Source organism: Saccopteryx leptura, chromosome 10, assembly GCF_036850995.1.
Source record: "Saccopteryx leptura isolate mSacLep1 chromosome 10, mSacLep1_pri_phased_curated, whole genome shotgun sequence".
Lineage (NCBI taxonomy): Eukaryota > Metazoa > Chordata > Mammalia > Chiroptera > Emballonuridae > Saccopteryx > Saccopteryx leptura.
Window position 1 is genome coordinate 48,885,032 of NC_089512.1, and position 22,843 is coordinate 48,907,874.

The window sequence follows — 22,843 nt, forward strand, 5'->3', positions numbered from 1 at the left end:
TAGCTTTAAGTTTAATGGGATGCTTACTCTTTCCTCTGGGAGAAGCAGCCCTCCTCTGGGAACTATGACCTCTAGACCTACAGTTCTAAAGTTGTAGAGATGGAAAACACAGATTTCCCAAATGGGTCACTGGGAGTGATGGTAAGCAAGGCCACTTCTCCTTCCACCTCTTGGTTCCCAGGTCCAAGTATTCTACCAGTTGGGAACATAGCACTATAGAATGGTCATTAATGTGGGACATATGCTGCACCCCTTTTCACAGAGTATCATCTCCAGACTGGTGCCTCATCTGTTCTTTATTGCTATATCGTAGGGTTTTTCAACAGTGACACTATTGGTATTTTAGGGTGTGGGGCAGAAACTGCCCTCCTTGAGAACTATGCTCTACCAGACTGGCAGCTTTGGTGCAGTATGTGGTAGGAACAGTGGAGCCATGGTCTTGAGCTCGTTGCTACACCCCTGCACCTGTTTTGCTCTAAAGTAGACTCCATAAGTGATATTACAGTACAACCATGTCAGAAAATGAGACAGTGGTGTTGCATAGGTCCTGTAGACAGGAAAGACAAACTCATGCTCAGCCTATGTATCACTTCTAGACAAGATGAAATTGCTACCTGACCTGTGGTGGCACAGTGGATAAAGCATCAACCTGGAACACTGAGGTCGCCAGTTTGAAACGCTGGGCTTGCCTGGTCAAGGCACATATGAGAGTTGATGCTTCCTTCTTCTTTCTTTCTCTCTTTCTCCCCCTTTCTTCCCTCTCTCCGCTCTCTCTAAAAATGGATAAATAAAATCTAAAAAAAAAAAAAAAGATGAAATTGCTGCCCCTTCCTAGGTAGAAGGAGTACAGTGTACTCAACTTACCACCAAGTGACTGGTTAGTCTCAAGAGATGGTCCTGTATCAGGATCTCATTGTTAGACTCTGTTGCTCTCAGGATAGACTTTCAACAGCAGTATTAATTAAGTCCTAAGGAGAGCCTCTATCCTTGCCACCATAGCTGCTACTTTTATGAACCCTGACAAGGCTTTTAAATGGACTGGCTGAATTGTTCTTTTGATTGTTGTTGCTGCTCCTGTTGCTCTCTTGTAAATATTAACATACAATACAAAGATCTTCACATTTGTGCTAATTTTCATAGGTCCATCCACATGCCTCCTCCCCCAAATTATTTTTCTTCAGTCTTCCAATCCTTTAATTTTCATTTCCCTAACAAACCAAAAAAACATTCTTGACTCCCCATGAGTCTTTGCATAGTCTTATCTTGGGCCATTTTTTCCATGTGAAGTGGATGACCAGGCACACCACCTAAAGTATTCCTCCCTGAGTGAGGTGCTAATGCATGTTTCAGGTTTATATATTATAAGCCAAATCGTCCATGAAACAAGCTTATTCTTTGTCTTCCTTCAAAGCCTGTCACAAGAGAGCCTTTATGTGGCCATATGCATGAACAAATGCGGAAGTAGAACAGTGAGCAATGATGCAATAGTGGATATTATAGGGGTCTAGGTTTCCTGCATATGCAGCTTACTTGTGCCATCTGGCCTTTTTCGTGTCTAATGCTAACGTACCTGTTCCATCTTATAGTGGATTGCAGTTGAGTCTGCCTGACCTTGTGACTTGGTAAATCTGAGAGATTCCAGTTAATGACGGGCAATTCTTGATGCACAGTCATTTGAATTCCCATGGTTAGAACCTCCGTTTCTATCAGGCCTCCAATGTACCTGCCCCCTGTTCTTACCAGGTGACAGTAGCAACATATCATTGATGTAGTGGACCAACATGAAATTATACAGAATATCCAAATAGTCTGGTTCCCTTTGAAAATCTTGTGACAGAGGATGGGGGAGTTAACATAGCCCTGAAGCAAACCATAAGGTATGCTGTTATCTGTCCATATGAATTTGAGCTGCTTCTTCTCTTTTTCCTAGTAGGAATAGAGAAGAATGCACTCGCCAGGTCTTTGGCTTCATCCAGATACTTGTAGATGTGTTGATCTGCTCTAGCAGGTTTACCACTCGCACAGTAGATGTAATTGGGGCTCGTCCTGGTCAAGTCCGTGGTAGTCTACTACAGTCTGCGGAGCCTCCTACAATCTACAGAATCCATTTGGACTTTTTGAGGGTCATTCTTAATGGAGTTAGCATAGGGACCATCAACCTTTGTATTAGTCAGGGTTCTCCAAAAAACAGAACCAATAGGAGACCCAGAGAAGAGCATGTGGTAGTCTTAAGTCTGAAGACAGTCTGGATACAGAATTCCTTCCTCTTCAGGTGACATTAGTCTTTTTTTCTTAAGGCCTTCAACTGACGAGATGAGGCTCATCCACATTATAGAGGGTAATCTGCTTTACTTAAAGTCTACTGACTTAAATGTTAATTACATCTATGAAATACTTTTACAGTAACATCTAGACTAATATTTAACCAACCTACTGGACACAGTAGCCTAGCCAAGTTGACACATTAAACATCACATTCCTGCATCTATTTTTTAGAGAAAGAAAGAGACCAGAAGGAAGGGGGGAGGAGATGAGAATTATCAACTTGTAGTTGCTTCACTTTAGTTGTTCATTGATTATTTCTTGGATGTGCCTTGATGGGTGTTTGGGGAGGGGGTACTCAAGCAGAACCATGACTCCTTGCTCAAGCCAGTGATGTTGAGATCATGTCAGTGATCCTGCGCTCAAGCCAGCGACCCTGCACTCAAGCTGATGAGTCCGTGCTCAAGGCAGCAACCTCAGGGTTTCAAACAAGGGACCTCAGTGTCCCAGGTTGACACTGTATCCACTGCACCACCACTGGTCAGGCTCACCCCTGCATCTTTTAGGTCTACAGGTGACACTAATCTCTGCCATATATCTTGGGATGGTTTTACTTCTTTTTAAGTGAGGAGGGGGGATAATGAGGCAGACTCCATATGCACCTTGACCGAGATCCACCTGCCAACCCTATCTGGTGCTTGAGTACAGAGCTAATTTTAGCACCTGAGGTCGATGGGTTGATGCACTTGGACAAACCAAGCTATCCTCAGTTCCTAGGACCATGCTCTGACCAATCGAGCCACTGGATGCAGGAGGGGAACAGGGAGAGAAGGTGGAGAGGGAGGAGAAGAAAAGCAGATGGTCATTCCCCCTATGTGCCTTGATTGGGAATTGAACCTGGAACATCCATACACCAAGCCAATGCTCTACCCACTGAGCCATCAGCCAGGGCGTGTTTTTACTTTTGAATAACTCTTTTGGCTAGAAGGTGAGAATGGCAGTTTCAGAGGCTTCCATTTGGCTTTCCACACTATAATTGCTGCAAAATGCTACCTTAGAGTGTACATTCTAGGACCAATGCTGGTACCAGTTGTGTAAGATCAGGATTGGGCAGATTTGAAACAAAGACCTCATCTGATCCTGTGGTGACACTATGGAGCTAGATGGCCCTTTCTAGTTGTCCCAACACCAGGCAAAGAGACCAGGCTTTTATACTCTGCGTTTTCCAGTTATTGGATATAGGCAACTTAGATTAGCTGAGGACAGTTCTGGGAGGGACTGAGAAAGTGCAAGCTGCCAGTGGAACAAGTACTTTGGCCCTGAAGCCAGGATATGGGTGATGCCAAACAGCATGCACTATCATATAACCATAGCTGCTTTTTAAAAGTATCGGCTTTATTGAGATATAATACACATTCCATAAAATTGAGTGGTTTTTAGTATATTCACAGAGTTTTGCAGCCATCACCACAGTCTAATTTTAGAACACTCCCATCACTCCAAAAAGAAATCTCATGCCCATTAGCAGTCCCTGGCTTCTCTTCCCACCAGGCAACTTTCTACTTTCTGCCTGTGTGGATTTGCCTGTTCTAGATACTTTGTGTAAATGCAATATGTGAATTTTCCCCATATCTGCTTTTAAAATGCAATTTGACTCTCATCATTTAACTATAAATACTTCCACTCATGTCATTAAAACATGAAGAATTAAAGAGTAATGATAATTAGACAGAATATAACAATTTATTTGAACACCTAATATTTTGTCTTTAAACACGTTTCCAAGCAAAAAAACTAATGCATTCTTTTCTGCAAGAGAAAGCAGTAGCAAATACTATTTTCTTTTTTTTCTTTTTCTTCTTTTCTAAGTAAGAGGAGGGGAGATAGACTCCTGCAACTACCCTGACCAGGATCCACCCAACAACCCCCATCGGGGCTGATGCTCTGCCCATCTGGGGCCATGCTAGCAACCGAGCTATTTTTAGCACCTGAGGTGGAGGCTTGAGGGAGCCATCCCCAGCGCCCAGGGCCAATGCACTCAAACCAATTCAGCCATGCCTGCAGGGGGGGAAGAGGGAGAGAAGGGGGCAAGGGGTGGAGGAGCAAATGTGGCCTGACTAGGAATCAAACCTGGGATATATCCATACACTGGGCCATACACTAAGCCAACCGGCCAAGGCCAGCAAATTCTATTGTCTAATTCCTCATATTACACAAGCCATTTTGGCATCTCTAAAGTTCCTAGAAGTTTCATAAGTGAAGTCTTACAGAAATATATGATCTTTTTCATTAAATCAATACTTGGCTCCAAAATATGAGTCCATAAATGTCACTTCTAGCATATTTTACAGTATTTTGGATAATTCTCTAGCCAGAGCTAAGTAGAGGTTGAATTCTGTAAATTTAGGACCATCTTAATGGTAAATATGAAATATTTAAGTTATAAAAAAACTTCAGTTTTATTGGAGTTTTTATAGCATTTTCTTTGCATAGATTTTGTATTTAAAACTAGAAAATCAAGATATTGGCATGTACTCAATAAATATTTGTTAAATAAAAAAGGTGGTAGAATGAGTGAATTTTAATTAAGAAAGTTGATTGTATCTGGAAAATCTGAATCTAAAATTTAGTACATCTGTTTGTCTAATTATTTTCTTACTGTTCTCTTTTTTTTTTTTTTTTTTGTATTTTTCTGAAGCTGGAAACGGGGAGAGACAGACAGACTCCCGCATGTGCCCAACCGGGATCCACCCGGCATGCCCACCAAGGGCGACGCTCTGCCCACCAGGGGGCGATGCTCTGCCCCTCCGGGGCATCGCTCTGTTGCGACCAGAGCCACTCTAGCGCCTGGGGCAGAGGCCAAGGAGCCATCCCCAGCGCCCGGGCCATCTTTGCTCCAATGGAGCCTCGGCTGCGGGAGGGGAAGAGAGAGACAGAGAGGAAGGAGAGGGGGAGGGGTGGAGCAGATGGGCGCTTCTCCTGTGTGCCCTGGCCGGGAATCGAACCCGGGACTTCTGTACACCAGGCCGACGCTCTACCACTGAGCCAACCGGCCAGGGCTCTTACTGTTCTCTTAAAGTTAAAACCTAAACTTTTGTTTAAAAGAATACAAGAAAGATTCGCACTTGGAAAATAACATGATGAGCTACTAAGGGCAGTGTTACTGGTTCTCAACTTGGTAGGCAGGCAGTGTTCACACCATTTTGTAAAAATTTAGTTCTATGAGGTATTAGACTGGGAGTTAGGGAAGCTAGGTGGGGCCTTGTTCTGTAGCTCTCTTTTGATTCAAAGATTTCCAAGTAAAGTCTAACGTGTAGTTTTATATGTTTAATTTCTATATTTACCTTTCTTTTTTTTACAGAGACAGAGCGAGAGTCAGAGAAGGATAGATAGGGACAGACAGTCAGGAATGCAGAGAGATGAGAAGCATCAATCCTCAGTTTTTCGTTGTGACACCTTAGTTGTTCATTTATTACTTTCTCATATGTGCCTTGACTGTGGGGCTACAGCAGACCGAGTAACCCCTTACTCAAGCCAGCGACCTTGGGTCCAAGCTGGTGAGCTTTGTTCAAACCAGATGAGCCCACGCTCAAGCTGGCGACCTCGGGGTCTCGGTCCTGGGTCCTCTGCACCCCAGTCCGACGCTCTATCCACTGCGCCACTGCCTGGTCAGGCTTCTATAGTTATCTTTCAATTTGATGAATATGTTAGGAACAGAATTCATTGGTGTAACCGCCTGTTTAAGAAATAATGACAGCTAAGATTTATTCAACCAGTGGTTTTTTTGAGTACCTACTATGTATTAGGGGATTAAAAGTGAATATGATTAGCTTTTATTATCACTTTATTCCTACAGTTCATGAAATACAACATGATATATAAAAGACCTTAAAGGCAGGAGACATAAATTTAGATGCCACTCTCTCTTACTGACTATATGATCCTGGCTATGTTACTCTGTCCTTGTGTTTAAAATGGAAGAAGTAATTTGAGTGCCTGGATTTGCTGGGGCCTCAGTGACTGTTAGCTGAAGCCTTACTTCCTTTTATTGTTGGATTTAAGACAAATAGAAATTTTAAAACTGAGAGTCAGAAATTGATCGTTGGATCCAGGCATCTCTTCTTTTCTCATGCAAAAATGAAATATTATAGGTAATGAATTGGCTTTTTTGAAGGAACTTAAAATTCTGAACACTTATGCATTTAGTTTCAGAAAGGAGACTATCTCCTTAGCATGCTGTGTAGTCTAGCATATGGATTTATATATATTTGTGTAACTTTACAGAGAAGCCATGGTCTCTGAATATTTATACAATTCAAAGTACTTTCCATAGACATCATTTTTCTTCCCTCAGATAGATAAAAGCCCAGAAGGACAATTCACTCAGCTAATGACATTGCCCAAAGTGTTACAGCAACAAATAAACCATATTATGGACCCTCCTGGAAAAAACAGAGATGTGGAAGAAACTTTATTACAACTTGCTCATGATCCTGACTGTGGAGAGGTGGTACGACTAGGTATGTTTATGAATTTGACACTGAGGAAGTGCTGGCCATGGGTAAAAGCAAACTTTGATTATGACTGTGACATATTCTTTATTCTTGCTTACCTGGTGAGATCAAGAGATAGATTGCTTCTGGGAAGAAGAAAACACCAACAATCTGGGGAAATTTAAATTTTCATTTGTTTGAAGTAGTGTGGTATAAAACTATTTCTAGTTTTAAATTCCTGGGTCCTAAATCACTGACAAAGGGGGCAAACAATATTTCTTTGGTCTCAAGAGCATAACTTTTAGCAATTATTTTAAAGACAAGCCTGTGTTCTTCATGGTGGTCTGAGAAGGAAGGAGACTGGTGACATTTTTAATGCTTTTATAATATCAGGAACACACTTTCTTTTTTATTTTATTTTATTTTTTTATTTTTCATTTTTCTGAAGCTGGAAACAGGGAGAGACAGTCAGACAGACTCCCGCATGCGCCCGACCGGGATCCACCCGGCACGCCCACCAGGGGCGACGCTCTGCCCACCAGGGGGCGATGCTCTGCCCATCCTGGGTGTCGCCATATTGCGACCAGAGCCACTCTAGCGCCTGAGGCAGAGGCCACAGAGCCATCCCCAGCGCCCAGGCCATCTTTGCTCCAATGGAGCCTTGGCTGCGGGAGGGGAAGAGAGAGACAGAGGAAAGCGCGGCGGAGGGGTGGAGAAGCAAATGGGCGCTTCTCCTGTGTGCCCTGGCCGGAATCGAACCCGGGTCCTCCGCACGCTAGGCCGACGCTCTACCGCTGAGCCAACCGGCCAGGGCAGGAACACACTTTCATCAGATAATATTAAAAACACAGCTTCATCAGCCAGCTCCTGTTCAGCGTGTCTCAGAGCCTGTGTGTTCAGCAGGTTCCCCCTCACACGCCTATGTTCTGCACGTTATCCCTAGGGCCTCCCTAATATTTACCAAAAAATCTGACCCTTATCTTCAGAGATGCACTTTCCTTTGAGGTGTTAAAGGTAATTTATGAGGTAAATTAAAGGTAATTTAAAAGGTAATAATTTTGTAATTGAAAATAGTTCCCTCCCTCAGATGAGTGCATTCTCCTATTTCATTGACTAAGTACTTAACTGAGCTTAGTTAAGTATTTAACCCTCCAAGGTACAAGCCACTGTGCTAGACATACACAGTGACAATATTGAACATTAGCTACAACTGGTGGGCCCACACACCCTCTCTCAGGAACCAGCCCCAAGTTGTCAGAGCATATGTTTAGGTCACCAGATATCTATTCTGAAGAAAAACATGGAGGCATATCATTCATTCATTCATTCATTCATCTATTTTTAACATGATTTTGGTCATTGTGTGATCTCTGCTGCCTTTCATAGGGCATGTGGGACTATACTGTTGATCCTTACTGAGGAGTCCTCTGTGTGTTTTCAGATTGAAAGTTTTATTTCTGAGCAGAAATATTTGTGGTTTTTGTTTGTTTCTTGTTTTGTTTTTAAGTGAGAAAGAGAAAAGGAGAGAGAGAGAAAGAGAAACATCAACTCATTGTTCCACCTAGTTGTGCTGTTGATTTCTTCTCGTGTGTGCCCTGCCTGGGGCTTGACCTGCAGCCTCAGTTCTCCAGGATGATGCTCTATCTACTGCACCACCAACCAGGGCAAAACATTTGGTTTATTTATTTTGATTTTTTTTTAATCTTTTTTATATCTTGGAATTGAGGATCAGCGACCTTACTTAGATTTAAGTGATAAAAGCAACTTTGAAGGTTACCTAACCCACCCTGTTTTAAGGTGAGGAGGTGCCTAGGCCCAGCTGTAGTATATGACTGTGCTTATATAGCTGGTTGGTGACATGGCTGGCAACTCGAGTCTCCTGGCCCTCAGTCCTGATACCCTTTTCACTGTCATTCTGTGACATCAGGACAGAGATAGATTTGCTGGTTTTATTGAATAACTGAAAGAATGTTTAGTTTCAGGTTTTAAAAGTGTTGAGATGACTAACATCTGGCTTTTTTGGCATCCTTGTTATCCTTGTTGGTATTTTTTTTCACAGGGCTTTCAGCAATCGTGAGACCTTCTAGTCTGAGACAGAGCACCAAAGGCCTTTTCACTGCTGGTAAGAACTTAGAAAATCTATACTTAATGAAGCTGCTGGATTGAGTGGCCTCAGCACCCCTGGTTAAAATCTAAGGCTTTGTCTGTATCCTGTAGGTACTTGTGAAATGCTGAATTTTGATGTTCATAAACTATAATAGTGCAATAATGACCAGACAGGCAGACAGCACTGTAATCTGGTCATCTAAAAAGGTCAAACCAGGCCCTGGCCAGCTGGCTCAGTGGTAGAGCATCGGCTCGGCGTGTAGAAGTCCCAGGTTCAATTCCCGGTCAGGGCACACAGGAGAAGCAACCACCTACTTTTCCACCCCTCCCCCTCTTGCCCTCTCTCTCTTCTCCTCTCCTCCTGCAACCATGGCTTGATTACAGTGAATTGGCCCCAGGTGCTGAGGACTGCTCCATGGCCTCACCTCAGATGCTAAAGAATGGCTTCAGTTGCATCCCCAGATGGGCAGAGCATCGCCCCCTAGTGGGCTTGCCAGGCTTGCCGGGTGGATCTCTGTTGGGGCGCATGTAAGAATCTGTCTCTGCCTCCTCTCCTCTCACTAAAAAAAAGAAAAAGAGAAAAAGATAATAGGAAAATAAAATTTTAAAAAGTCAAACCATATGAGGTATGGTTGGAAGGCTTTACTGCCCCTCTTAAGTTTTCTGAATAACTACAAGTTTTTCCCTCATTTTTCTATTTATGGAGTTACACATGCATATTGTTGCAGAAGCAGCAGTACCTTGTCCTCCTCCCCCACTTCCCCTCTCCAGAGACAACCACTTCCAACTCTCTTGGTGGGTTATTTTTGTCTTCACTGCCAATTCACTAAATAATAAGCTTATATTACTGCTTCTTTGCTTTTCCATTTTAGGCATTATCTGTTGACTTCTCACTGTGGTAGATTAGAATTCAGCTCCTCTACCCAGCTTCACCACACACTCATGCCTCCCACCCCTCTGTCCTCCTACTAGTCATGTTGTAGTTTCGGTAAAGTTGGTCTTCAGAGTCTACCCCAGGGGTAGTCAACCTTTTTATACCTACCGCCCACTTTTGTATCTCTGTTAGTAGTAACATTTTCTAACCGCCCACCAGTTCTACAGTAATGGTGATTTATAAAGTAGGGAAGTAACTTTACTTTGTAAAATTTATAAAGCAGAGTTACAGCAAGTTAAAGCATATAATAATAATTACTTACCAAGTACTTTATGTCGGATTTTCGCTAAGTTTGGCACAACAAATCTTTATAAAACAACTTACTATAGTTAAATCTATCTTTTATTTATACTTTGGTTGCTCTGCTACCACCCACCATAAAAGCTAGAATGTCCACTAGTGGGCGGTAGGGACCAGGTTGACTACCACTGGTCTACACTATATGACTAGGCTATGAGATTCATAGGTGAGCCACATAACACACTTTTCCTTTTCTGCACAACCTTTTTAGCCCACAGAGATTGTTTCACCTGTCTCATGTGAGGGATACCCTCTTCCTGTATCTCATTCTTTTGTCATCATGGTGTACACACTCATTTTGGTGAAGCACACCATCCAGTAATTTCCTAAGAAAGGGTACATGGGAGGCAAATTTGGAGACCATGTATTTCTAAATGTATCTTTAGTCTAGCGTCCTATACATAATTGACGTAGGCTGCATGGAGATTGGAAATAATTTTCCTTTAGAATTTTAATGTCATTGCTTCAACTATCTTCTCACTTCTAGGATTGTTGACAAAGTCAGTCATTCTGCTTACTGATCCTCTGTGTCTGTTCTTTTGTGAGGCCTTGTTGGGTCTTCATTTTCCTACAGTGTTCTGATGTGCTTTGATGTCTGTTTTATCTGTTACAATACTCATTGCTCTGTCAGTTTGGATACTCAGAATATATGAAAATTTTTTATTTATTATTTTTTACTTTCTTTCCATCTGTTTTCTTTCTTCTTCTTTGAACTCTTTTTATTCAAATATTGAACCTCTTAGACTAGTCATTTGGTTTTCTTTCTTTTCTCTCCTATGTTGATCTCTTCTACCTTTTTATCTTACATTCTGGGAGATTTTCTCAACTTAAGCTTCCAACCCGTCTATTGAGTATTTATTTTTTAGTGAGAGAGACAGAGAGAGAAAGAGAGAGAGATGGACAGACAGGGACAAACAGACAAGAAGGGAAAGAGATGAGGAGCATCAACTCTTAGTTGCGACACCTTAGTTCTTCATTGATTGCTTCTCATATGGGAGGAGCTTCAGCTGAGCCAGCGACCCTTTGCTCAAACCAGCAAACTTGAGCTTCAAGCCAGTGACCTTTGGGCTCAAGCCAGTGACCATGGGATCACATCCATGATCCCAGGCTCAAGCAGGCAAACCCACACTCAAGCTGGTGAGCCTACGCTCTAGCTAGATGAGCCCACGCTCAAGCCGGTTACCTGGGGGATTCGAACCTGGGTCCTCTTATCCACTGCGCCACTGCCTGGTCAGGCAAGTATTTTTATTTCTGTTACTATATTTTTAATTTCTAGGAGCTCTTTTTAGTTTTTTGTTCTCTGAATATTTTATTTTCTGTTCTTGATTTATGGGCTTAAACATTTGAACATATTTTTGGATATAGCCAAATTGCCCTCCCAAGTAGTTACATCAGTCCCACTCGTAGTAAATGAGAGTTCCTGTTTCTCACCATTCTTTCCAATGCTTGGTATTGTTAAAGGATGGATTTATATAGTTCAGTCTTTCTTATGTAACCACCTACTGAACTTTGCTCATGCACTAGCCATGTAGCATACAATACAAAATGAATACGAAACACCATCCTGCCTTCAAGAAGTTCGTAGTCTAAAAAATAAAAAAAAATTCATAGTCTAGAAAGGACAATAGGCACATAAATAGAAATTTGCAGTAGTAACAGTGCATAAATGGCTCAGAGGTAACACAAAGATGGGAGTGATCTTTCAGCCTGATTCTGATCCCTGGGTTAAGATTGCCAGGGAGCTGGCGTGGTCGTGCCTCTTAATGTCTCACCCCAGCTGCCTGGATACACAGCTGAGTGTTTGGCCCAAGGACACTATGTGGCCGTCCTGGATCTTTGGAAAGGTTCAGCCAAAGAGTCAAAAAAGGTTTAGTAGCAATGTGTCCCTGAAGATATTTCTACCACTCGGGTACATAGCTTTGCGTTTCCGGTTAAGATATTTATTTAGGCCCTGGCCGGTTGGCTCAGTGGTAGAGCGTCGGCCTAGCGTGCGGAGGACCCGGGTTCGATTCCCGGCCAGGGCACACAGGAGAAGCGCCCATTTGCTTCTCCACCCCTCCGCCGCGCTTTCCTCTCTGTCTCTCTCTTCCCCTCCCGCAGCCAAGGCTCCATTGGAGCAAAGATGGCCCGGGCGCTGGGGATGGCTCCTTGACCTCTGCCTCAGGCGCTAGAGTGGCTCTGGTCGCAATATGGCGACGCCCAGGATGGGCAGAGCATCGCCCCCTGGTGGGCAGAGCATCGCCCCTGGTGGGCGTGCCGGGTGGATCCCGGTCGGGCGCATGCGGGAGTCTGTCTGACTGTCTCTCCCCGTTTCCAGCTTCAGAAATGAAGAAAAAAAAATAATAAAATAAAAGATATTTATTTAATCTGTTTTTCTATTGGTTTATCCTGGCAAGGCTGAGATGAGGTGCTTTTGTTTGCTTGGGTGGTTCTGGCTATTAATCTGTGTTTTGCATGATTGCAGCTCCTTTTCTATAATCCTTCTTGGGTGAGGCTGAATGCTTTGGGGTTTTTTTGTTGGTTGGTTGGTTGGTTGGTTTCCTGTGCTATAAGAAATCACTACATTGATGGTTTTGTTGTTGTGAGAATGGTAGTATGATGGGGGTTTTAAAAATTCTTCTTCTTGTAGAAATACATACTAAAATATTTACAGATGAAATGACAGGATGTCTGAGATCTGCTTCAAAATAAAACATGGTGGAAGGAAGTGGGCAGATGACAAGATTGGTCATAACTTGCATTGTTGAAGCTGCATGAAGATACATGGAGACATATTTTACTATTTTATAAGTTTGAATGTTCTCTAATAAAAGGTTTTTAAAAACCAATCATCATTTTTTGACATTTTAAGCTAAATGAACCTTTGGTCGTCTTTCCACTCATTCTTCCCAGTGGCCAGCAGAGGGGGACAGTGGGTAACACATCACAGAACACAGCCCAGATTTCCTTGTGGCCATGGAGTGAGTGCCCATTGCAGTTTCCCCTAAGTGCTTAGTGTGGGTTTCCCCTTACCTTCTAAAGATACCTCATTGGATTGAGGAAGTCCAGATTATCAGAATGTCTAACCTGACTAGGTTGCAGAAATTATGGGAAGTGAGGAGTATCCCTTCAGATTCTGTAGGTTTACTTACCTTAGTTCTGATTTGTCTGGTTTATGATGGTTGTGAGCTGATGAAGGCGGCCCATACCATGGGCAGGGGTTTGTGAACCCCCGAGACTAGGGTTCAAATTTCAACTTAACTACTGTGACTTAGGCAAATTACTTCATTTTTATGAGTTTTCATTTCAGTTCATGCCTTACCAGGTTGTAAAACATGCATTTTAAATATATAAAAGCATCTAGTACTGTGCCTAGTTTTTGTTTTCTTTTGGTATCATTAACTAAAAGTTTATTGACTTCAGCCCTAGCCGGTTGGCTCAGTGGTAGAGCATCAGCCCCACGTGTGGAAGTCTTGGGTTCGATTGCCGGTCAGGGCACACAGGAGAAGCATCCATCTGCTTCTCAGACAGTAGAATGGCTCCGGCCACAACAGAGCAATGCCCCAGATGGGCAGAGCATTGCCCCCTGGTGGCATGCCGGGTGGATCCCGGTTGGGCGCATGCGGGAGTCTGTCTGACTGCCTCCACGCTTCTAACTTTGGAAAAATACCAAAAAAAAGTTTACTGACTTCTCTTTAGAACATGGCTCTTTGCACTGTCATATTCAAATAGCATTAGTCTTAACCAGGTCTCCAGTTGGAGTAAACTAGCAATGACAGGAACTGAGAGGCCAGTTTACCTGTTTCTTTTACTTCTAACTTCACAGCAAGCTTCAGAATTTCCACCCCCCTGCACTTTGTTCTTCACAAGTCCTCATGATACAGTCATAGCTGCTGTTGTTCTGCCTTGCTTTTGCTAGGGCCTTCTCCCCTAAATCTCCAAAGTTCTCTTGTTCAGCTTTTTAGACAATGGATGTATCATCTGCAGGGTGAAACAACCTCAAAGTATTTGGTTTTATTCCTTGTAACCATTATCACTCTGCTTCTTTGCAACCTCCTACTCATATGGGGGTAAAAAAAAAGGTTCAAAAGCAAATACCTTTTATATTCAGTTCAGACAGGTAGCTAACCAAGGAGCTAAGCTTGGAGTCAGAAACTTTTGACTTGAAGTTATAGTTACTCATTTCTTGGCCCTGTGACCTTGATATAATAATTAGCCGCCTGCCTTGAAATAGTGGGGCTACTAATAGTCAATTCACAAGGTGTTCTGAGAGGGTCCAATATGTTACCTAGTGCCAAGTGGGTGCTTGGTGAACTCAGGTGAGTCTAGATTTCAGTTTCACCTAGAAATGATGAAAGCCAGGCATGTAACCAGTTTAGAGGATTTGCCTTCCTCATAACTGTGTGGAAAACATGGCAGTGTGTTCCCATACCGTTGTCACACCCTGCGAGTTCCCTTGAAATTCCCTGACCATTAGGTACACCCAAAGAAGTGAGTACAGAAATGCTTCCAAAAACAAAAGCTATTTTTTCCCTTTAGCCTGAGATTTGATTATTTAAAAAAACAATGTTACTCTTATTGATCAATGTCACACCATTAAATTTAATTTTCTATATAAAAAAATTCTGTTGACTTCTCTTATACTGTGATGTTGGTAATATAGCATAGTTTCCATCAGGGTACCACACAGCAGCTGGAGCCAGCCAGCTCAGGAGTAGCCTCCTAGTACTTGCCTGGTCGTTCTTTCTTAGTAGCAATAGATGACATCACATCTCAAACTGATAACAGAAGACCAGCTAACAAACTGTCATATTCTGAGAAGCAGCAGTCTTTTATGTTTCTAATCTGTTTGGAGAAAAGTAGAACTGTTTTGAGTATTCTGGTGTGGGAACTGGGAGAGAAATGGGGGTGAGGGTATTAGTGATTAAACTGAGAAGTATGCAGGAGCCAAACAAGGGAAGCCCTTAAAAGCCATGAAAAGGAATTCAGAGTTTCTTCTGAGGGGAGTGGGAAGCCACCAAAGGACTATAGAAAGACCACTATAGCTAGAAAACGAGAAAAGATTGAAGGGGGATAAAGCTATTGCTTGGGAAACTGGTTAGATATGGTTGCAGCCAGCCCAGTGAGGAGTCATGGCCTGAATCAGGTCATTGTAGTAGAGGCAGAGGGACATGTCAGCAATATTTATTTATTTATTTATTTATTTTTAGAAAGCGGGAGACAGGAACAGAGAAACAGGAAGGGAGAGAGATGAGAAGCCTCAACTCATGGTAGCAGCACCTTAGCTGTTCATTGACTGCTTTCTCATATTTGTCTTGACCTGGGGGGCAGGGGCTTCAGCCAAGCCAGTGACCCCTTGCTCAAGCCAGTGACCTCTGGGCTCAAACCAGCAACCATTGGATCATGTCTGTGATCCCATGCTCAAGCTGGTGAGCCCGTGCTCAAGCCGGTGACCTCGAGTTTTCAAACCTTGGTCCTCAGTGTCCCAGGCCAACACTCTATCACTGATCCATCGCTGGTCAGGCCAATGCCAGCAATATTTAGATAGCAGATTTTCAGGTCTTGGTGATTGGAGGGATGTGGGAAGTGAAGGAGAGAGGAGTCACAGTTAACTCCCAGGTTTTTGGCTTGGGAAGCAATAGATTTCAGGAGGTGAAGAAGGTTGTGAGGGGATCATGAGTTTAATTTTGAAATCTTGCTTTCTCTTTTTCCACTTGACTTTCTAGTCAATCAGAATTAACTGTGGGGACAGATACGTATTTACTTCCTTAGAGCTTCAAAAGATTCAGCTGAGCCTGACCAGGCAGTGGCACAGTGGATAGAGCGTCGGACTGGACACAGAGGACCCAGGTTCAAAACCCCAAGATCAGCCCTGGCCGATTGGCTCAGCGGTAGAGCGTCAGCCTGGCGTGCGGAAGTCCCGGGTTTGATTCCTGGCCAGGGCACACAGGAGAGGCGCCCATCTGCTTCTCCACCCCTCCCCCTCTCCTTCCTCTCTATCTCTTCCCCTCCCGCAGCCAAGGCTCCATTGGAGCAAAAGATGGCCCGGGCGCTGAGGATGGCTCCTTCGCCTCTGCCCCAGGCGCTAGAGTGGCTCTGGTCGCGACAGAGTGACACCCCGGATGGGCAGAGCATCGCCCCCTGGTGGGCGTGCCGGGTGGATCCCGGTCGGGCGCATGCAGGAGTCTGTCTGACTGCCTCCCCATTTCCAGCTTCAGAAAAATACAAAAAAAAAAAAAAACAAAAAAAACCCAAGATCACCAGCTTGAGCATGGGCTCACCAACTTGTGCGCAGGGTCGCTGACTTGAGCATGGGATCATACAGATGACCCCATGGTCACTGGCTTGAGCCCCAAGGTCACTGACTTAAAGCCTGACGTTGCTGGCTTGAGCAAGGGGTCACTTGCTCTGCTGTAGCCCCCCGCCCCGCCCTGGGTCAAGGCACATATGAGAAACCAGTCAATGAAATAACTAAGATGCTTCAGCGCGAAGACTTGATGCTTCTCATCTCTCTCCCTTCCTGTCTGTCTGTCTGTCCCCTATCTGTCCCTCTTTCTGTCTCTATCACACACACAAAAGATTCAGCTGAATTAACAAGACAGGTTTAGTCTTGTTTCTAAGAAGATTCTGGCATGCCTCAGTTGATTCTTACCAGCCCTTTCCTGGAGCACAATAGAATGGATCATTCATTGTTCTGTGCTTCTGGTTTCCTCCTTTCTTTCTTTTCTCTCTCTCTTTCTTTCTCTTTCTTTCTTTCTTTCTTTCTTTCTTTCTTTCTTTCTTTCTTTCTTTCTTTCTTTCTTTTTCTTTCTTTCATCTTTCCTTCCTCCCTTCCTCCCTCCCTCCCTCCTTTCCTTCCTTCTTTATTTATTTCTCCTTTTATATTTTTTAATTGATTGACCTTAGAGAGACAGAGAAGAATGGTAGAGAGAGAGAGAAGTAAGCCTTCATTTGTTGTTCCACTTAGTTGTGTATTCACTGGTCACTCTCCATATGTGCCCTGACCAGGGAACGAACCCACAACCTTGGTGTTTTGGTACAATTCTCTAACCAACTGAGCTAACTGGCCAAGGCTTCTGCTTCTGATTTCTTATAAATAAAACATTTCTTCCAGCCTGACAAGGTGGTGGCTCAGGGGATAGAGTGTCTACCTGGGATGCTGAGTACCCAGGTTCGAAGCCCTGAGGTTGCTGTCTTGTGCTGGCTCGGGCTCACCAGCTTGAGTGCGGGGTCGCTGGCTTGAGTGTGGGATCATAGACATGACCTCATGGTTGCTGGCTTAAGCCAGTTTTTGGTACCTACATATTTATTTATTGATTTTTATTAAATTTATTGTGTTGACATTGGTTAATAGGATCATATAGGCTTCACATATACATTCCTATGACATACAATCTACATATTGCATTGTGTGCCCACCACCCAAAGTCAGACCATCTCTTATCACCATATATTTGGCCTCCTTTACTTTCAACTTTCCTCACCATCTTCCTTCTGGTAACCACTATACTGCTGTCTGTGTCTATGAATTTTAGTTTTATATCCCACATATGAGTGAAATCATATAGTTCTTAGATTTTCTTTTTGACTGGCTTACTTTGCTTAGCATACTATTTTCAGGGTTTATCTATGTTGTAAAAAGTGGCAGAATTTCATCGTTTTATGGCTGAGTAGTATTCCAAAGTATATGGTACCTACATATCATATTTAAATAAGAAGAACAAATAATAACAGTTAAGATTTTTTTCTGGTAATGTGTTTATCATTTAAACTTGAAAATTTTTAAAATAAGTTTTACTTTGGCTTCAGAAGAGATTTTGCTTGTAGAAAAATCTATGGTTGGAAATTAATTGGAAGAATGTTGAGGGCTTACTGATTTTCTCTCCTAAAAATCTGAAATATAGAAATATGAAAAGGTAGAGACCCCTCACAACGTCCTCATATTTCTGCCTCACATTGTTTCCTAGAGAATTTTGTCTGTCATAAGCCATCATTTTAAGGTCACATAGGCAATTCATAGTCTTACATTTGTAGTAACTTGGCTGTAGGTCTGGAAAACAACAGAAGAAAAACCTTTAAGAGCCATATATTGAAGTCAGTTTTTAAGTTCTTCCAAAACAAAATTCTGACTTTAGATACTAATCAGAATTCATAGTGACTAGCTTTAGGTAAATAAGGATCTGTCTAAAGAAGGCATATATAAAGAAATGTTGCATCGTTGTCCATTGAGGAAGGAGCAAAGACGATGATGGATCTTAGAGTGAAATTTCTCTCTTAGGAGGCTGTCTTCCCTCAAGACACTTTCTAAATGCATACATCTTAAATCACCATCCCTTTTTAAAGAAAAGAAGCAGAAACCAGAAGTAAGCTTAATGTAGGCCAAGTAGAATTCTATGGATTGTAAAGTCAGTGAGGGCAGAGACTATAACTGTTGCTCATACCAGTATCCCAACAACTCGCTCAGTGTCTTATATATACAGGTGCTCAATAAGTACTAATTCACTGTATTTCAGTGACTGAATAAAGGAAAGATTCTAGATCTTCTAGTAGTATGGAAAATTTCCATATATACAGAAAAGTGCACAAATCATAAATTTGATGAATTTTCACAAAGTGAACACACTCATGAACTTGATATTTTTATCTTTTTCATTTGAGGCAATCTGGTAAGTGAATAGTGGTATCATACTAGAACTTTAATTTACTTTTTCCTGATGGCTAATAAAGTTGAGTATTAGTTTATATGCTTATTTGAATCTCCTCTTTTGTGAAGTGCCTATTCTTATCTTTTGCTCATTTTTCTGTTGAGTTGTCTGCCTTTTTTTGCTGACTTCTCTGTATAATCTGGATATAGATCTTTTGTATATATGTAATATATGTAAAGCCAAAATCTCCTGCTCTGCCCTGGCCGGGAAGCTCAGTTGGTTAGAGTGTTGTCCCAACATGCCAAGATTGCGGGTTCAATCCCTGGCCAGGGCACACACAGGAATCAACCAGTGATGGCATGAATGAGTGGAACAACGAATTGATGGTTCTCATACTCTCTCCCTCTCTTTTCCTTTCTCTCTCTGTCTCTCCCCCTCTCCCTCCTCCCTCTCTTTCTTCCTCCCTTTCTCTCTTTCTTAAAATCAATACATTTTAAAAAAATGTCTCCCACTCTGAGGCCTGTCGTTTCTCTGTATTAATGGTGACTTTTGGTGGAAAAAGTTCTTAATTTTATTTAGTCCAGTTTATCCATTTTGTCCTTGATGGTTAGTGCTCTTTGTATCCTGTTTAGGAAAGTTAGCCTATTTCAGGTTTATGAAGTAAGTCCTCCACTTTTGTTGCTATTAGAATTTTGAGGCAGAAATGACCCTTTTATTCTGATCTGTTGTTCTCTTTTGCAAATCCTGGCTCCCTATGAAAATCTGGCTAAAACTGTGGGCTCTCTGCACAGAAGTGCACATGTATCTACACAGCAGACTGCAACAATTTTAGCGAGTTCACAGACTAACATTGAAGCCTACGCCTGGGCCTGTTTTTAGAGAACCCTTAACCTAGTCCAAGCCAGTCATTATGCAGAGGAGGAAATCAGGGCCAGGGAGGAGGAATTACACTGTAAATTTGTGGCCCAGTCGGGACTAGAATCCGGGTCTCTTGACTGCTGTTGCAGTGCTTTTTGTAACAGTTCCCTGCTGCAGTCTTGCTGAGATTATCTCTCTGACAGAGCCATTGAAGGGAGAGACTGTTTCTAATTAAGGGAAGTTTCTATAGACTAGTTGCAACAACAACACAAAAGACTGCATGGTGTCTCAGATGTACTTTTATATATTTACCTTAAATTTAAGCTCCAAGGAGTCTGTAAATTTTTGAAGTTGAACTGGGACTTATCATAGTTGCTCTGTCTTCCTCTAGCTATGACTCAGTGCCCTGGGGTTGCTGTGTTGGATCTTACCATGTGCAACTAACTACCTGTATTCAGCTTAGTGTCTTGATTGGGTTTGGCTGGAATTTTAAAAAGCACCTTACGTAATAACTTTCCCGTCTCAGTGCTCAAGTGGGTGAGGTTTACCAGAGTGGTTGCTCTAGGGAGAAAATGAAAAGGGGTGGAGGCAAGGAAAGGTGCTCTGAGCTTCTTGACAAGGCTGTGTCAGTTTTCAAGTAGTCATTAGACAAGCCAGGCCAGAGTTTCTAGAAGTATTGCTAATGATTTTACTGGTACCCTGCCTTTTAACCTGCCACTGCCTGCAGTAACCTCTTAAAAGGTCCTAAGCAGACTAGGCAGCATACAGTAACAGCCACGTATTTTTAAGAGATCACTCAAACCTCAGTGCTAGGAGTCCACAGAACTAACCCTGTTACCTCACCAGCAGTGTTTACAAAGTATACTGCTAGTAGTGTGCATTTCATACTCACAGCACAGACTAGAGTTTGTATCTCATGGTGAAAAAGACTATTTGGATCTTTGGGCCACACCCTGAAACACAGACTAAATGATCTCATTCTCAACACAAAGGAAGTCGAGCCCATAATACTGTCTGCAAATAGGATCCTATTAGATCTGACAGACAAATAACATCTCATTTATTCTATCCTATTTTACTACATTCCCAGAAACCCCCCAGAGAGCTCCTCCGGTTTCATCTGATACTTGTGATTAAGTACATAGAGAGTGCTTGAAGTTCAGATAGCTGAATGACGAGAATCTGTTCTGTCATTTCAAAAGCGTTTACCGAGTGCCTACTATGTGCTAGGTTCTATGCTAGGTGATGGGTAGACAAGGATGAATAGCACAAGGTCCCTGTCCTCAAAGAACTCCCAGTCTGGGCAAAGAGACAGGTTGCTGAAGCTGTCCCTGACCACCGCACAGTGGGGGCTGCTGTGCTGGTGTCGGCACAGGTGGTATGGGTCTAGCAGGAGCAGGGTCTGGGTTGGCGTGGGGCATCAACGGACGCACTTCTAGAGAAGAACTCTGAGAGGGGATTTAATGTCTACTCAGCAGAAAGTGATGGAAACAATATTCACTCTGGGTACATCAGCGACACATGCAGTGACACAAGCGGTGAGCTGGGGTCGGTTGGGATGCAGGCACCAGGAGTGAGAATGGAGCCAAAGATACTCACTTCCATACAGAGCTTGTCTTTGTTCTTCCTTCCTCCTCTTTTTTAAGAACTAGTAAGTTCAAAGGCTGCCAGTATGCTTGTATCTCAAAAAATTCACTTACCCTAGAAATTCAGATACCTTTGACATCTATCTCCATTTAATAAACGCCTAAATCAAAACATTTTCCCCGCACACTGATCACAGTGACCTTTAGTAACCTGTGGCTCCCCGGCTCCTGGACACCTCAGCTGCCCATCACAGCTCCTCTCCAAAAACAAGTCTCTGGTCCGAATATCACAGAGCCTCTAGCTGATTATCTACTCAATAAGCCTCAATTTTCTCACTGTTTCTTCTTTTCCTTTCTAGGCATGAAGAAATCATTGATTTATAGTTCACAAAAACTGCATAAAATGTGGAAAGGATGGCTGAGGAAAACATTCTGATTTTGCTTGCTTTTATAATGTATAGATGAATAAAGTGTTCCTTTTTAACAAAACAGTGTTTGTCACTTTGACCCATTGCTTGAATTTGAAGATGCCTTGGTTTACATAATATAGCAAGTCCTCAAATTGCACTGTTTCCTTCAATGTATGACATTGATGAGGGAAAAATATCGATTCCCAGCCAGAGCCACGCCACGTTCTGCGTGGAGTGTGCACGTTCTCCCATGTCTGTGTGGGTTTTCTCCAGGTACTCTGGCTTCTTCCCACATCCCAAGGATGTCCATGGGAGGTCCATAGCTAGTCTGAATTGTCCTAGTCCGAGTGTGGGTGGGGTTGTGTGTTTGTGTGCGCACTCTGCGTTGGAAGGACATTCTGCCCACAGTGGGTTCCAGCCTGGCACCCAGAGCTGCCAGGACAGGTTCCTGCCACCGCCACCCTGAACTGAAATAAGTGGGTTGGAAAATAATTCTCTCACTTGTTTTTATCTTTCCTAAATGTATGTATAGCTCACATTTATTTCAGTATTTAATATTAAAAGAGTTTCGATCTTTATTTAGAAATTTGATGATATTTTTATGATCAGAAATAAGCCATAGGAACTTAATTCTTGTTTATCAATTAGCTTAGGATAATATTGGTTTGGGTTTACATTGTTTTGCTTAAAGTGCAGTTTCCAGGACCCTTTTGATGCTGTTAAGCGAGGACTTACTGTACTTGATTTTTTAATGTTTTTAGATATTTATGCTGGGGAGGGGGACCAAATACCTTTGAAGACTTAGTATGAGAAGAGAAGAAATTTTTTTTATTATTATTATTTAGAAAATTACATTTAACAGGAAAGAATTCTCTTTATATACAAAACCACCTGGGTCATGCTGTCGTAAGAGCTTTAGCTGTGGTCTGCATTTTTGGCGCATGAGTGTCAGAAACTGGAGGAATTATGTGCATGCTTATGGACACATAGCCCCGGGGGTTGCAGGTGGGGAGAGCTTGACTCTCTGCCTAGTCTCCATCCTTGTTCACTTGTGTGTTTTTTTCAGTGAGAGCTCATAAGTATTGCATCAACACTTTCCTGGATCTAGGTTTTCTAAGTTCTTCTTTGTTCTCCATGAAAATATGTGGCAGTGACTTTTGGAGGAAGAGCCTGCAACAGACCCCTTGCACAGCCTTCCCTGTTGTAACGGGGATGTTTGGGTACAGGAAACCCACTGCGGAGTGCCTTGAGCAACAAAAGACACATTAGT

General features: G+C 42.7%; 1 protein-coding gene across 6 annotated transcripts in view; it reads left to right on the plus strand.

Moving 5' to 3' along the window:
- TAMM41 (TAM41 mitochondrial translocator assembly and maintenance homolog) overlaps nucleotides 1–21,639 on the plus strand; it is an 85,469-nt gene extending 63,830 nt beyond the window's left edge. For 3 of the 6 annotated variants that reach the window (XM_066350791.1, XM_066350795.1, XM_066350797.1), the window contains exons 6-8: nucleotides 6,617–6,782; nucleotides 8,815–8,877; nucleotides 21,523–21,639. In XM_066350791.1, coding sequence (XP_066206888.1) covers nucleotides 6,617–6,782; nucleotides 8,815–8,877; nucleotides 21,523–21,599 — 306 coding nt within the window. In that variant the 3' untranslated portion in view covers nucleotides 21,600–21,639. Of the gene's footprint in view, nucleotides 1–6,616; nucleotides 6,783–8,814; nucleotides 8,878–12,724; nucleotides 12,858–21,522 lie in introns of those variants that run through there. The other 3 variants (XM_066350792.1, XM_066350794.1, XM_066350793.1) reach the window with 3 other exon arrangements.
- The last annotated feature ends 1,204 nt before the right edge of the window (nucleotides 21,640–22,843 follow it).